The sequence below is a fragment of the Octopus bimaculoides genome, chromosome 26 (genome assembly GCF_046866305.1).
Source record: "Octopus bimaculoides isolate indiv1 chromosome 26, ASM4686630v1, whole genome shotgun sequence".
NCBI lineage: Eukaryota > Metazoa > Mollusca > Cephalopoda > Octopoda > Octopodidae > Octopus > Octopus bimaculoides.
In genome coordinates, this window is record NC_142953.1 from 1,995,128 (window position 1) to 2,012,026 (window position 16,899).

The following is a 16,899-nucleotide window of genomic DNA, read 5'->3' on the forward strand; positions in this document are numbered from 1 at the left end:
TACCCCCCCCCCATGTACATACAATCGTTGTCTGTTCAAATGAACTGGAAACACTACATCAGAAGAACATGTAACAAATATCAAGGCAGGAGGATTAAAGATATATAGTGTAGCTGGCTTAGCACTAAATCCAGCAGGTTAAGCATAATCGGTGCAGCATTATCCTCATCATTTAATGTTAATTTTTCAGGCTGGCATGGGTTGGACAGTTTGACAAGGATCCCATGAACAGCAGGGCCGCAACAAACTCCAAGGTCATCTTTGGCAGGGTTTCTACAATTGGATGCCTTTCCTAATGCTAACCACTTTACAATGTGTAGTGGTTGCTTGTTTTTTTTTTTTTAATTTGAGGAACACCACATTTGTAATCCAGTGGCAGCATCCCAACTCCTCATTATTTAACATCCATGTTCCATGCTGGGATGTTTTGGATTGTCTGACATGATCCAATGCACCTTAAGTATTACTTTATACTCCAACCACTTTGTGTATACCAGGTGCGTTTCCCCCCCCCCCTTTTTGGTGTTCCTGGCATGTCAAGGGTTGATGTTTGTAATGAAGTCTGCAGAGATGAAAACATTTACACTTGTCTGGGACAGGAGAGAGACAACAACCCCCAGAATGTGTCAAACTATCTTACCTCCAAACCACTGACGGAATCCTTCGCATGGATCGGAAACTTGCAACATTTTTCAATTCTTCATCTGTGATAACAGCAGGAACAATGTGGACTTCAGGATATGAAGGGCAAATCCTGGGCAAATAAAAACACAAGTAAATAAAAACCCAAAACACAGAAACATCATGAGAAAATACTAATCACTTGGACATATAACATTGCAGAGGCACTGATTAATAATTAATAATTAGTAAAATTTGAACTTGGCACCATTTCGTCTGTCTTTATGTTCTAAACATTTTGCCCATTGTAGTAGTAGTAGTAATAATAATAAAAATAAAATTAAAAAAAACAGTTACTTTATTAATCTGTAATTAAGATAAGTTTTTTGTGTGCTTAAAGCTTATAAGCAGCGATCACTATGCAATGACTAAAGAAAATAGTCTAATAATGGGGCTTATAAGCCCTCCATGGAAAAAAGTAGGTTTTCCTGTATGTGCTGGGCTTGAACCCACATATCTTTGTTTCCGTGACAAGTGTGCTAGCCAATTTCCCCAGCGTACAACAATTATATTATGTATATTGTATCTAAACTCCACTTACTCATAATCTTCGTTGATGTAAGATATCCTCCATGCTGACTTCAAATCAAAATTCATCCGTTTCACTTCTTTACCAAAACGCAGTTGATAACTTTCCACTGAAAACAGATGAATAAAATTACAACCAACAGCAAACAATTATAAAGACAATGAATACGTTTGGAAAAGGTATTACAAGCTGGGCTAAGAAGGTTTTTTTACCTGGAGAATTCTGCACGCACAACTGATAGCACGAGGAGTTCTGTTCCCTGTTGCAGTGATCCACACACCAAGCATGGAATGCAAACGCAAACAGATCTTCCATTCGTGTTGGGGTTGTAATGACTGCATTGAGCCGCTTAAACCAATCTTGGCACAATTCATTTGTGGCAAACGAACACCTACAAAACAGAGAAACAAAGCAAACAAAAGCAAATATTAGAAATGAAATAAAAAAAACAAAACAAGAAATATAATAGGACATCTAGAAAGAAATGTGTGTGCACACACACACACACATACACACACTGAAAGAAGCCCATTGCATGTACATGTCTCTTTGTGTCTGCACTTGCCCCACCCCTCCCATTACCGCGTGACAACCAGTGTTGGTTTGTTTACATCCCTTTAATATAGCGGTTCGTCCAAAGGGCCCAATAGAATAAGTACAAGGCTTAAAAAAAAAATTTTTTTAAAAGCACTGGAGTCAAATCACTCCACTAAAAATTCTTCGAGGCAGTGCTCCAGTATGGCCACAGTGACTGAAACAAGCAAAAGATAAATAAAAGACGGAAGAGCTTCCAAACAGTCTATTTCCCGTTCAGCCATGTATAATATCGAATCAAGTGTGAACCACGACGCTACAAACCGAATCTGTGCCGAGCGCTGCTGCTGCTGGTGTTCCGTGTCTTGTCGATGAATATTATTGCAAAACATATTAAATGGAACAATGGAACAATGTCAATAATAGAATACGAAGATCGTTCCAAGCCAAGAACCGTTTCAATAGGGGGTAAATTGATAGGTTAAACAATAAACCTGAGCGAGAGCTTTCAGATGGTTGTCATGGAGAACATTAGCAGGGGACACAGCGGGGGGGGGGGGGATTGAATCGACAGCTGAGTATTAACACAGTTCTCTCTCTCTCTCTCTCTCTCTCTCTCTCTCTCTGGATTGAGTGATAAGTGGTAGTGGTCAGGTTTGAAGATGAAAACGGGGTGGGGGATAGGGTGGGGGAATTGGTATTTTAATAATGGATCCAATTGAGAATATCAAGGAGAGAGAGAGAGGTGACAAGTGAGTTTAGAGAGAGAGGGAGAGAGAGAGAGAGAGAGAGAGAAGCAAGATGGGGAGGAAGAGAGGGAGAGCCAAGCATAGAATCAAATCAGAATTATGTAAGACAGTGGTGGTGGGAGGATGATAGAGGTGGGGAGGGAGACATGTAAGGGGAGGTAAGAGAAGAGTGATGGAGGGAGACAGAGCATAAGAGGGAGAAGAGAGTAGAGAGAGAGTAGAGAGAAAGAGAGAGAGCAGAAAAGCAAGAAGGCAATATTTTTAATATGGAATCAATTGAGGGAGAATATGAAGGAGAGGAAAGAAAAGAAAAGATTTTTGGTTTTCAAACGACAACATTAAAAACATTCCTGATAAATGAAAGGAGTAATTATGATTATTAAAGAAAAGAGGGGGAAGGGGAGGGGAGACAGAGGAGAGAGAGAGAGAGAGAGATAGTAAGAGAGAAAGGAGATAGAGACAGCAAGAGAAGGAAAGATAAAGACAGAGGGAGAGACAGACAGAGAGGGAGAGACAGAGAAGGTTAAGGCGTGTGTTTACTTACTTGACAACTGTAGCATCTTTACAATATATTGCTATGTGGAAAATGTCTCTGGTCTCAACGAATTCAATCAGTCCAATTGGGACGTTGGCAAATAAATCTTTGCACTTGATCAGGACTCTGAAGTTGGACAGAGCTATGATGCCATCGTCTATTTTGCCAAGGTATTCGACAGACTCTCCGCACAAAAGAGGGAAAGGGAACTGCAGGTAGCGATCTTCTGTCACCAGTTCCTTTTTAGGAAATAGTTCCGACTTGTGTATGCATTCCAGATTTGACGGTTCATCTTGACAGGCCTGCGACGGAAAAGAAAAAAGAAACAGAAAAAAAAAGAAAAAATTTTACTTTCAGATTCATTTGAGTGAAACTTGAGAGGCAAAGCTCCAAAGGGGCCTTGCCTATAAGGGATACAACAAACTGAAGAACACACATACATACACGTGTTGACCCCTATGTGGTCACGTGACCTGCTAGATATAGCAGCCAAATTTTTCCTCATATCACACTCTACTGCCCTTAAAAAATGGGTAGAAGGGAAGGGTTTTGGACATGTAGTCCCTGATATTCAAAAGAATGAGATAATCATGGCCTTGAATGCCTGACCAAACTAACAAGAGAACCTCGGACCCATTAGAAATAGCAGCCAAAACCTCCCACAAATCACGACCTGCTGTCTTTCACCTCCCCTCTTCACCAAGCAGGACACATTATATATAACATTGTCCTAGGTACTCTAAATTTGAAGACTGACTGGAGAGTCAAGGCTGGAGTACTTCTGATCATAGATCATCCTGACCTGGGCTGACAGGGTGAACAACAACAACAACAAAAGCAGTTATCACTAATCAAGAAAAAGAAAAATTAAATAAAACAGAAATTAATCTATAAACATATCTTTGAAGATAAGCAATAGGAGTGTCACCGAAACTCTAGACTTGAATTTGTGATTATTATTATTATTATTATTATTACTATTGTGACGAGTTGGCAGAAGTGTTAGCAAACCGGGGGAAAATGCTTAGCGGCATTTCATCTGTCTTTACATTCCGAGTTCAAATTCTGCTGAGGTCGACTTTGCTTTTCATCCTTTCGGGGTCAATAAATTAAGTACCAGTTGCGTACTGGTGGCTGTGTGTATGTGGGGGGGGGGGGGATGCAATAGACTAGTTTTCTCCCCCAAAATTTCAAGCCTTGTGCCTATAGCAGAAATTATTATTATTATTATTATTATTATCGAAGGCAGTGAGCTGGCAGAATTGTTAGCATGCCAGACAAAATGCTTAGCAGCGTTTCACCTCATCTTCGCATTCTGAGTTCAAACAACACTGAGGTTAACTTTGTCTTTCATCCTTTCAGGGTAATTAAGTACGAGCTGAGTAGTGAAGTCGATGTAATCAACTCGTCCCCTCCCCAGAAAACTCCAGCCTTGTCCCTACAATAAAAAGGATTATTATTATTATTATTATTATTATTACTACTACTACTACTATTATTTTCCTCTAAAGCCATTAAGTATTAGTCTCCAGAAGAACACCTTTCACACGTTTGAATAATTAAAATATTTCTTCAACTCACACATTTCAATTGCATAGCGACAGATACCACAGCAACAGCATATATATATACATATATATATATTTGTATATATAATGTACACGTAAAAAAGGAAGGCCACTGACCAAGGAAGGTTAACACCACATAAATTCTTTTTCCTTGAAAGCTGTAGCGGATGAAGTGTTTCGAGACACAAAGAATGAAACAAACTAGCAGTAAATACACACACTAAATGATTCAAACTTTAGAAGCGAGGAGATACTGTTAAGTACCAAAGTTCAACTATCATTTAAAGTCAAGTAGACAAGTGACTGTAGTACTATCAACACCACGAATTATATATATACACACACATACAGTATATGGAACACCAGTAGAGAAGACACAAATTATGAAGTATTATAAACAATTTGCATAAGCAATCCAGTAGGTAATCACTTTTATTTATGATCTGCAACTGTTAATACTGATGGGGTAACGAGGCATTGAAACTTAAGCGATAGACACGTAATAATGGCTATTTTGAAGTATGTAAAGCAGTTATGAAATCCGGTGAAATTGTTGAGATAAAGAGGATAAAAGCGGGAAAATGGACAACTAGAAAATACTTGTGAATATTTATGAAATCAATTTTTGATAAGAATGATTGGGTAATTGAAAATGATTTCAGAAGCATTGAAAATAGTAATCATCATTGTTTTTTCAGCCACTTTTCCATGCTTGTATAGGTCAGAGGGAATTCGTTGAGGCAGATATTCTACAGCGAGATAGATACACTTGCTGTCACTAACCTTCATCGATTTCCAAATAAGGTAATATTTCTTCAGGGCTAAATATGTTTCTACAGAAGGCTGGAAATGAAAGATATTGCTTGTACGACAAGGGCACTCACAACCCTCATGTAACATCAAGACAAGAAGACATACAGACACAAACAAGCTTTTTTTCAGATTCTGTCCTACCAAATCCACTCACAATGCTCTGTTCCCCCTGGGGCCCTATAACAGAAAGCACTCGCCCAAAGTGCCAAGTAGAGGGACTGAACCTCAAACCATTTATTTAGGAAGGTAATATTTGGTGACTAATTGCTAAACTCCCTGCACTAAAGGTTAAAACTAAGATGCTTGTCTGTCACAGCCGTTGAGTATTTCATGATTGTTCAGTAACCTGCATTGAGGAAGAAACCCTGTTAGTAACTCATTGAGATCTGTAATTCCTGGTTGGGGTTTGTTTACTTACAATCTGAGTTATAGAAGATACTAAGAGTCACTCCATGAAAAATACAAAGGCATTGGTGAAGCCAATCGCAAATGATAATATTCACACACGCACAAATACATATACGCACGCACACGCACACACACACACACACAACACACATTAACAGGGTGGGGTTTGGTTGGAAGCAGATGTCAAATTGTAGTAAACAACCAGCGCCACACGATGGCAATATCTAAACTAAATGGTAACCTAACACTATATTGTCTGGTTGTTTCTCCACTTTGGAGCCTGCCGACAAAAGAAAAAAAAAAAAAAAATGAAGAAACGCGACCAGAACTGATGGCTCTCAGAAATAGTTACATATATTTAATAAACTATTCTTCAATGACCAAGTTGTGTAATATGTAGTTTGATATTGGATCAAGGTGACTGGGGGTGAGAGAACAAAGAACTGGCCTAGATTCCTCTGTTTTATTTACTGCAGTCAGCACTGGATTAACCATTAAGCTAAATAAGCATGAACTTAGGACATCAAAGAAATGGGGAAAGCACAGAAATGGTAACTAGTTTACGGCACAAAAGAAATCACATTAACCCTTAGCACACTTAGGTGAATTGTATCGCTGGGTCAAGTTTCTCCCCTGTAACTGAAGATGCATTGTGTCACATTGAGAAGACTCTGAGTCCTATAAAGAGTCGCTTTTAGTGCTCACAGTCTTTGCTGAGTCCTAAGGCAGCTGTGAAAGATGTGCCTCCATCCTTGCCACCCAAGATGGTTCTAGATATTTGTGTAGACATCTCCAGGTTCTTCAACAGACTCAACTAAACATTCACAAAACATCTCGTAAGTAACTTATTATTATTATTATTATTGGTGAGCTGGCAGAATCGTTAACACGCCGGGCGAAATTCTTAATGGTTTTTTGTCGGACAAAATGTCGAGTTCCAATTCTGCCATGGTCCATCTCCAGGTTCTTGAACAGACTCAACTAAACATTCACAAAACATCTCATAAGTAACTTCTTCGAAGGCGGCGCAGTTCTTCCTTCTCTCTCTCCCAGTCTGTAATTATTGTTGTTGTTGTTGTTATCTGTAAATGGCCTACGCAGTTTGCCTTTAAGTGCAACAATAAAATCTTAAAAGTTCACGCATGTTGTGCAGTCACAACAATTACAAGTCTGAAACATCCCAGCATCAACAAATTTCCAGCATAGTGATGGTAAGCTACGCAAATTCTAGCAGAGATCTTCAGACTTCAAATCTCACCTGCACATTTTATTTACCATCTGTCAGTGCTGTGTATGCAAGTTAATAATGATAATGAACAACAGGCTGGTCTATACTGCTGCTACCAGGTGGTTAGAGGTACTTGGCATTATCTTGTTTTTCAAATGACCTAGCTCTGTTACCTGAATTTACAGGTAGTCAAATTGTCAGTGAAATTCTGAAGACAGTACTTAGATCTACATGCAAGTGCTATCACTATTAATAAACACATCCATCCACTTAATGAATTTAAAAAGTTACCAGAGATATTTGAAAAAAAAAAAAATTTTTTTTTTTTTTTACCCCCTAAAGAACTGATAAGCCAAGATTAATTTCAAGACCAACAGGTGTGTGTGTTCTCAGTTCCATTGTTCGGTTTTCCGTTAACAATGAAAGACAGGAGCAAGCTAAGACAGAAGATATCTATTACCTGTGCTTATTCAACAGAGATGAATGTTGAAAATACACAGCTGTAAGCCAGGAATCATACACAAACAACAACAGCAACATCCACTACTATCAAATAACAAACCACACTATTGCTACAACATCACTTCCATTTCCTGCACTTGCAAAAGCCAGATTGGGAAGTCTGGTGAAACAGAATCTTCACAGCTGAATTCTAAACAGTCACACGGAAAATGGTGCAGTGAGAGTTCTGGTTAATATAAGGATTCCAGCAGCTGTCTGAAGACTTCAAGAAGAAACATCTGTTCACAAGAACCAAATCTCTTTTCATTTGCCTTTCACCTGTTTCAATCATTTGGACTGCGACCATGCTGGGGCACCACCTTTATTCTATCCTTGTGTGTGCACACGGTGTACACCACCCATCCCATACCTTTTTTTAAATTTTTGTTTAAATTTAACAAAGCTGTAGTTTATAATTAACGAAGGCCTCACAAATGAGCAAAAATCAAAGCAACATATCCATTCTGAACATGTTGTGGCATATTCAAACAGGAATGAATTTTTGCCGTTAGATTTCATCCTGAAGATGTAGGAACATGTTAAAAATGGCAGTACACACAACTGTTTTTATAAGCCAAGGATTAAAGGGAAAACCTGCTTTGGCAGGGCAGACATTAAGGGTGACTAAATTGGAAATTGATGCACCACTAATTAAGGAAATTAAGTTGGAGGTTAAAAAAATATTTTCATATTTTATTAGGCACCTAATTTAAATTCCAGAAATTATTTTGTTGTTTGTCAACCAAAAGATAATAAATGAGGTTATTAGTTATAACGAGCAAAGGCTTTTGAAGTCCGTTTTAGCTAATTCACAGGGTTTAGACAGGCCTTGTAAAGTGAACCAGAAGATTGCTTTCCTGCCATGTGGTCCTACATCCAGCCACATGGTACGGCACTTTAGGCAAGTGTCTTCTACAATAGCCCTATGTTAACAAACGGCTTATACTCATCGAAATGCAGTGACCCCTTGATTGTTGATTCATTGGGAACCCACAACCAATAACACATGGTCACAAATCATCATCATCCTTTTATGTCCACTTTCCATGCTGGCATGGGTTGGATGGTCCAGCAGAATCCAACAAGCTGCAGGGCTGCTGTCCGTTTTGGAATGGTTTCTACAGTTGGATGCCCTTTCTAGTCCCAACCACCTTACGATGTATACTGGGTACTTTTTTCCATTCCACCAGCAGAAGTGAGGTTGCCAAGCAACTTTCCAGACACAAAAGAACAAGGAAAACAAACCCAGAAATGTGCATAATATGAAATTTAAATACCAAACAAGGCCTGGCTGTGTGGCAAGAAACTTGCTTCCCAATCACATGGTTCTGGGTTCAGTCCCACTGCATGGCACCTTGGGCAAGAGTCTTCTACTAACCCCAGACTGAACTAAGCCTTGTGCATAGATCTGGTAGATGGAAACTGAAAGAAGCCTGAAATATAGCTGTGCATGTGCCTTTCTATTTGTTTGTCCTCCACCACTGCTTGACAACAGTGTGTGTTTTAAACACAGACAGACAAACAGATGGATGGTTGGATAGAGACATGGATGGCTGGATGATTGGATAGAGAGACAGGTGGATAAAGATAGATATATAGATGGATTGATGGGTGGATGGTTAGATACATAGATAGATGGATACATAGAGTGGGAGGGAGAGAGAGTGAGCTATATTATGAAAGAGACTCTTATGCATAATGTGGCCATATTTCATGGAATGCATTCGGAGAGTAAATGAAAGCCAGTGAAGTTGGTTCATGAGAAATAGGTTAACAGAAGCAATAAAATACATAAATAAATAAATGCTGCCACATCAGCTACATTTAATGAATAAGTAAATACATAAAGAATTAAACCCACACACACACACACACACAAATGCAAGAGATAGAATTAGGCCGATAATGTTGAAATGCAAGGGAGTGTTCAGAAAGTGTGTAAGTATGTGAGAGAGAGTGTGTACGTGTGTGTGTGAGAGAATGTGTGTGAGAGAGAGTGAGAGTGTATGTGGCAGAGAGAGTGAGAGTGTATGTGTGAGAGAGTGAGTGAGTATGTGAGAGAGAGTGTGTAAGAGAGTGTGTGCGTGAGAGAATGTGTGTGTATGAGAGAGTGTGTGTGTGTGTGAGAGAGAGTGTGAGAGAGAGAGTGTGTGTGAGAGAGAGTGTGTGAGAGAGAGAGAGAGTGTGTGAGAGAGAGTGTGTGTGAGAGAGAGAGTGTGTGTGAGAGAGAGAGAGTATGTGTAAGAGAAAGAATGTGAGAAAGTGTGAGAGAAAGTGTATGTGTGTCAGAGAAAGAGAGAATGTGTGTGTGTGAGAGTGTGTGAGAGAGTGTGTGTGAGAGAGAGTGTGTGAGAGAGAGAGAGAAGGCCACAGTTGTGAGATAAGCACTAATCACCAAAGCAGCTTTGTTACAGAAGAGACAAAAGAGAGGGGACGGAACTGGGGGTGGGGTGGAAAGGGGAGACAAAATGCATCAGAATGCTTTAAATCTTGTACAAGTTACACACACACACACACACACACACATACGTTTAGTGCTTCCAGATGCAACACAGCAACTAAAAAGTGCTAAAATGCTAGTGGAGTGTGTGTGTGTGTGTTCTATTGACCCAACACCTCCAATAAAACTGTGTTACCAGAATGAATTGATGACAAGTACGACAAGGACACAAGCAGATAAGAAAGTTCATTATTTTACAGCCAGATTTTTACCCTACAAAATCTGAAGAATGCTTTGAGCATTTGCTATTTTCATAGCTTTCTATGGCCTCACTTCTGTGTGTCAATATGCGTATGTGTGTATATATATTGTTATGCGAGTGTGTCATTGTATGTGAGTGTCATTGTGTGTGTGTGTGTGTGTGTGTGTGTGTGTGTGTGTGTGCAAAAGGCCATTGAATATCAATCAAGGTCAACCATTAATCATTAAACTCTTTGTTCTAACAGTCAGTAAATGGTTGAAACTAATTCATGCTTCGTACCTACTCTTTTATTCGTTTCAGCCATTTGACTGTGGTCATGCTGGAGCACTGCCTTTAGTCAGGCAAACCAACACCAGGACTTATTGTTTGTAAGCCTAGTACTTATTCTAGTGATCTCTTTTGCTGAACCGCTAAGTTACGGGGACATAAACACACCAGCATCAGTTGTCAAGTGATAGTGGGGGGAGGACAAACGTGTGTGTGTGTGTGTGTGTGTGTGTGTGTGTGTGTGTGTGTGTACATATATATATACACACGACAGGCTTCTTTCAGTTTCCATCTACCAAATCCACTCACAAGGCTTTAGTTGGCCTGAGGCTATAGCAGAAGACACTTGCCCAAGGTGCTACGCAGTGGGACTGAACCCAGAATTATGTGGTTGGTAAGCAAGCTACTTGCCACACAGCCACTCCTGCACCTATATATTTATGCTTGCGTGTGTGTGTGTACATATATACATACATATAATTCACCAGTTTCATCACACACACACACACACACACACTTTTGCATAGATATTATCTGCATCCTACTTTGGCTCAACACGGAAATAACAACCATATAACTATCCTAATGACAACTAGAATCCTATCTTATCGACAGAAAACACACAATGGGATCACTTGAATAGAAATCCACTCCTCTTAGCACTTTAAGGTTTGCTATTGTAGCATTGGTCTACGTCCCATAATACAAAAGGGCACCACCAAATGGCCTATTTACAAAGGAGGCATTCTTACCGTGTGATCTACCGACAATGCAACATCATATCTTTATGATCTGACTACAACAGGGCATCACATCTTTATGAGCTAGCTACAACAGCGTATCATCATTTTATGACGCAGCCACTATGGAGCATAACTTTATGATCTACCAACAATGGGGCATCATAACTTTATGATCTACCAACAATGGGGCATCATAACTTTATGATCTACCAACAATGGGGCATCATAACTTTATGATCTACCAACAATGGGGCATCATAACTTTATGATCTACCAACAAACATGAAATAGTTTCATGCAGTGGAGCAAAAGAAAATTGTGTGAATCTCACATTCAGAGATTCATAACACGAGTTGTGTCATTATTTAGGTGCAGGTAGTGGTTGTATGGTAAGATGCTTGCTTCCCAACCACATAGCTCTGGGTTCAGTCCTGCTGCGAGACACCTTGGGCAAGTGTCTTCTACTATAGCCTGGGGCTAACCAAAGCCTTGTGAGTGGGTTTGGTAGATGGAAACTGAAAGAAGCCAGTCATATGTGTGTGTGTGTGTGTGTGTCCCCACCACCATCGCTTGAAAACCTATGCAGCTGTGTTTACATCCCTGTAACTTAGCAGCTTGTTAAAAGAGACCCGATAGAATAAGCCCAGGGAGTCAATTTCTTCAACTAAAAGGCAGTGCTCCAGCATGGCCACAGTCAAACGACCGAAACAAGTAAAAGAAACATGGTAATCATTTACTTAGTTGCTGTTGTGTTTGAGCCTAGCATGTTATATAACTCTTATCTGTCTGTAATATATCACCCCCCCCCTCGCTGCCGCCTCCATAGCATTCATTATCACACTGATTAGGTGACTCACTTGGTCTGCTCTTATCTCCCCCATTATCAATACCAGCAAAAGAGACTGATAGAATAAGCACTAGGGTTACAAAGAATATGTCCTGGGGTTGATTTCTTCGACTGACACCCTTTAAGGTGGTGCTCCAGCATGGCTGCAGTCAAATTACTCAAACATGTAAAAGAATACATATATATATATATATATATATATACATATATACATATATATATACATATATATATATACATATATATATACATATATATATACATATATATATACATATATACATATATATATATATATATATACATATATATATATATATACATATATATATATACATGTATAATGCACTGTCCCCAGCTTCAGGTGATAAGACTTGATGTAAGTTTTCCCTTTTTTATGAATACCTTGTGTGCCTTGGTTTTAGAATAGGTGTGCCACCACGTCCCTGTGTCATAAGAGGGGCTAAAAGAGGTTAGCAACATGAAGGACATCTGGCTGTGCCTCATGAAATCCATTCAACCCATGCAGGCATGGAAACCTAAAGAAGATTAACCTCTAAAGATAAACAGAATTAATCACATGTAAGTATGTATGTGCATGTTGCCAGTGTCAATAATAACGACGAGGCATTATGTGTGTGTGTGTATGTGGTGGTGCTCTTCAGGTTTATGTTGCTAATCTGTTGTATTGGAGACAGGCAGCTATTATGTTGTTAAACAATTGCAATAATTATCAAGGTTGCAGCGAATATTCTGTTTTACTGTCTGTCATGGCTAATTTCTTCATTTGATCTTTCCGTGGTTATCCTACATTTAACCGACATAATAATATTGCTGCTTACAAACCACGAAACGAAAAATATTTCTTGGGATGGACTCCTAACGTGTAAGATTTTGTTTTGTCATCGTCATCATCATCATCACAGTTTACAACATGGAAAACAAACTTATGATGATGATATATAATTGTCTAAGAATCCATAAGCCAAGAAAAATATGCACTCATATATTTATCAATAGGGTGGGTATATTAATCAAAGCGCACTATTATAGATCCGCTACAATTGATCTTCCCAATCAGTTTCGCACTGGAAATTAGGTAACCAGATATTAGATAACAACACAGTTAAGTAACACTAAACGCTCTCTGAGCACGCATGTATGTAGAAGAAGCACATGAGAATGAGAGTGGAGAAAGTAGGAGATGGCAAATGAATATTGCTAGAAATGAAAACAATAGTGAAGGACTTACCATACTGGCAGGCATCTGGTGGGTGTTGGGATTGTTCTCACTGAAAGCTGGTCCCTCAGCCTCCAGAGTGAGGTAGTGGCTGTTCAATCTAAAATAGCAAAAAACAGGGAAAAAAAAAAGGATATCATTAACTGTTTAGCATTCGGATTTCTTTGTTCACATTGTTTTAAATTAATGATGGATTATCTCATATCTTTGAGATTTGGATGATGTGATTATTTTTAGAATGACATTGTAGGGTAGGTGTAAGGGGCCAGATCTGGTTGGTTTGAACATAAAAGAGGAAGAATAAAATATGTAGGTGCAGGCGTGGCTGTGTGGTAAGAAGCTTGCTTCCCAACCACATAGTTCCGGGTTCAGTCCAACTGCATGGCACCTTGGGTAAGTGTCTTCCACTAAAGCCTTGGGCTGATCCAAGCCTTGTGAGTGGATTTGGTAGACGGAAACTGAAAGAAGCCCATTGTGTGTGTGTTTGTCCTGCACCACTGCTAGACAAGATGTTTGCATTCATAGGATAAACTATTTCACTTCATTTACTCTACAAATGCCTCGAAGAAAAACATGAACATCACTACTTCTCCTGTCAGGTGGGACCTTTGAGCTCAACTGACTCTAAAGAAAACAGTGATTTACATCAACTGGAGGAACCAAAGAGAAAACGGTTTCTGCCGATTGATAAGAATAGTTACAAAACCACAACCTAAAAACAGACACACTCACATAGACAAGAAACGATGTGTTACAGAACACATGCACTGGAAAATGTTTTATTAGTGCATATACATGTGTGTGTGTTTATCAGTATGCATGTATGTGTTACATGTGTGTGTGTGAAGTACAATTCTAGTTCACCCTGAGTGATCAGGTTTTAGTGTGTGTGTGTGTGTGTGTGTGTGTGTGTGTGTAAATGTATTTCTTCCATCACCAAGACAAAGTGGGTTTCAACTGAGGACCCTATGATCCTTCGGGTTCCATACAAGATGTCGTTAAAATTTATCTGCAATAAATCGGTTATACTTCTACAATACACAAAATATTTAAAAAAATTTTTTTATACAATTCCTATTAATATTCAATTACAAAAATGGGACTATTTTTTAAAACTTCAAATAGCTAGGAGGGGGTCAGTAGAGTAAAATAGGGACCAAACAGGGTCCATAGGTAAAAAAAAAAAAAAGATTGAAAAACACTGGCCTATATAGATGATGATAGTCAAATCTAATATTAGACTGTAAGAATTAGAGAATATCTGTGCAAGAATAGATGTTAGGTAGGAGGAGAGCGAGCAAGGTGGTTGGGCTGCTGGCATTTCAGCACGATTCCAACAAGCCGTCAAAAGATGGTAACAAAAAACAAACAAAACACGCACACACACAAATAAATAAATATATATATATATATCAAGGTAAGATGAATAAACATGGGTTTAGCTCACTATCGTTATATCCTAGTTTTGTTGACTTTGATAACACTAATCATATTTCCTTTCTAACCATTTAATTTCAGGTAACAGGGTAGTGTACACACAGCCTATTTTTTTCTGCTGCCCTTCAATAAGCTGGGTGGGGGAACACAGAGAAATTAGTGCATCAAATGGCTGTGTTTTCCAACCCCTAGGCAACTGCTCTGAATGCTTGCAACAAACCAAACGATCGATGGTACCCAAGTGCCATGAGATGGTTTTATACCCATCTGGCATCTTCAACCTCCTACTCCTAGCAATCCTCAAATAATTCTATCAACTTAAAAAAAAATAAAGGACACACCAAATAATGTACTCTCAGATACACTTGGTCTCATCAACAGCATTTTAATGTCCACATGGAATAAATGTATTTTGTTGAGGCAGATTTTCTATTAAACAGATGTTCTTCCTGTCATCCATCCTGACCCGATTACAAATAATAATAATTTAGGAAGAAGGTCAGTAATTAGGGAGAGTGTGTGTGTGTGTGTGTGTGTGTGTGTGTGCATAGATATGAATGGAGGAGGATAAGATGATTGCATTGACCTCCAGTCCTTGACTGGTGTTTTTAAATTATATTACATTGACCTCTGAAACAAAGAAAGGCAAAAGTTACCTCAATGGGATCTGAACTCAGAATGCAAAAGGTCAAAATAAAAAAAAATTTTTAAAAACCTACCATGGAATACCACAAGACATTTTGTTTGATGCTCTAACGACTCACCCAACCCACCGCTTTAGTAATATGACATTAAAGGAATGACTAGCACCTATCAGTATACAAGTATTTGGAGTTAGATTACTACTACTACTAATATTAGCAAACCTGTGGAGCCTCTTACTACTGTACAGATTAAATGTTACCAGCAGCTAACCAGTTTTTAAACAGAAACTGGTTAGTAGTCGTAAACCTGTGTGGGAAGCACTTTATTAGTTGAACTAAATGATTATCAACAGTTGAAATCTATATTCTTAAAGCCATTTTTTAGATGTCTAACAAAAAGCATTAATCCAGGATTACTCATTATCATTATTAATATTACTAGGTGGCCCAGTACCGTCAAAAACGATGGCTAATTGTAGTATTTTATATATAAATCATCATCATCATCGTTCAACGTCTGTTTTCCATGCTGGCATGGGTTGGATGGTTTGACTGAGGACTGGCAAGCCAGGAGGCTGCACCAGGCTCCAATCTGATCTGGCAATGTTTCTACAGCTGGATGCCCTTCCTAAAGTGTAGCGGGTGCTTTTTATGTGCCACCGGCACGGGAGCCAGTCAGGCGGCACAGGAGCCACTCAGGGCAGGGGGGCTGGCAGAATTGTTAGCACACCGGGCGAAATGCTGAATGGTATTTCGTCTGCTGCTACGTTCTGAGTTCAAATTTCACTGAGGTCGTCGTCTGCCTTTCATCCTTTCGGAGTCGATTAAATAAGTACCAGTTACACACTGGTGTTGATGCAATCGACTTAATCCCTTCGTCAAATCTGAGGCCTTAGGCCTCCATTAGGAAGGATTATTATTATTAAAACGGCAGCAAGCTGGCAGAATTGTTAGCATGCCAGGTGAAATGCTTAGCAGTTATTATTATTATTATTATTATTATTATAACTGTTGTTGTTGTGGGCAGAGCTTCTTGTGAAGTGTGCCATCTTAAATTAACAGTGCAAGCCTGAAGATTATCAAGAAAGTATATCTGATAATAACAAATTGCAGGTCAATGACTTTAGCCTGGAACATCTCCAAAGGTCAAGTGCTTCAGCTGCAACTGTCAGCTTATTATTCCTCCTCGCTTTTACTTCTAACAGCATCAGCATTTTAACGACCTCTTTTCCATGTTTACAAGAGTCAAAGAAATTCTGTGGTTAATTTTCTACAGCTGGATGCGCTTCCTGTTGCCAACCTCCCACTGTTTCCGGTGAAGGTAATTTTGCTCTCTGAATCCTTTGAACACGAGCAGCACAATGTCTAGACATGCTTTCATGGAAGATTGCTTATGGAAACACTTGCATAATGGTGGCATTTATTTCAGGACTGTGGAGTCGAAACAACAAACTACGACTCCTCTTTATGTAA

At 39.1% G+C, this 16,899-nt stretch overlaps 1 protein-coding gene across 20 annotated transcripts in view; it reads right to left on the bottom strand.

Moving 5' to 3' along the window:
• LOC106875841 (phosphatidylinositol-3,5-bisphosphate 3-phosphatase MTMR4) overlaps positions 1-16,899 on the bottom strand; it is a 113,614-nt gene that overhangs the window by 38,556 nt on the left and 58,159 nt on the right. For 18 of the 20 annotated variants that reach the window (XM_089342680.1, XM_089342679.1, XM_089342677.1 and 15 more), the window contains 5 exons: positions 13,358-13,445; positions 3,038-3,330; positions 1,423-1,601; positions 1,223-1,319; positions 641-754 (listed from right to left, as the gene is read on the bottom strand). In XM_089342680.1, coding sequence (XP_089198806.1) covers positions 641-754; positions 1,223-1,319; positions 1,423-1,601; positions 3,038-3,330; positions 13,358-13,445 — 771 coding nt within the window. Of the gene's footprint in view, positions 1-640; positions 755-1,222; positions 1,320-1,422; positions 1,602-3,037; positions 3,331-13,357; positions 13,446-15,501; positions 15,579-16,899 lie in introns of those variants that run through there. The other 2 variants (XM_089342676.1, XM_089342670.1) reach the window with 1 other exon arrangement.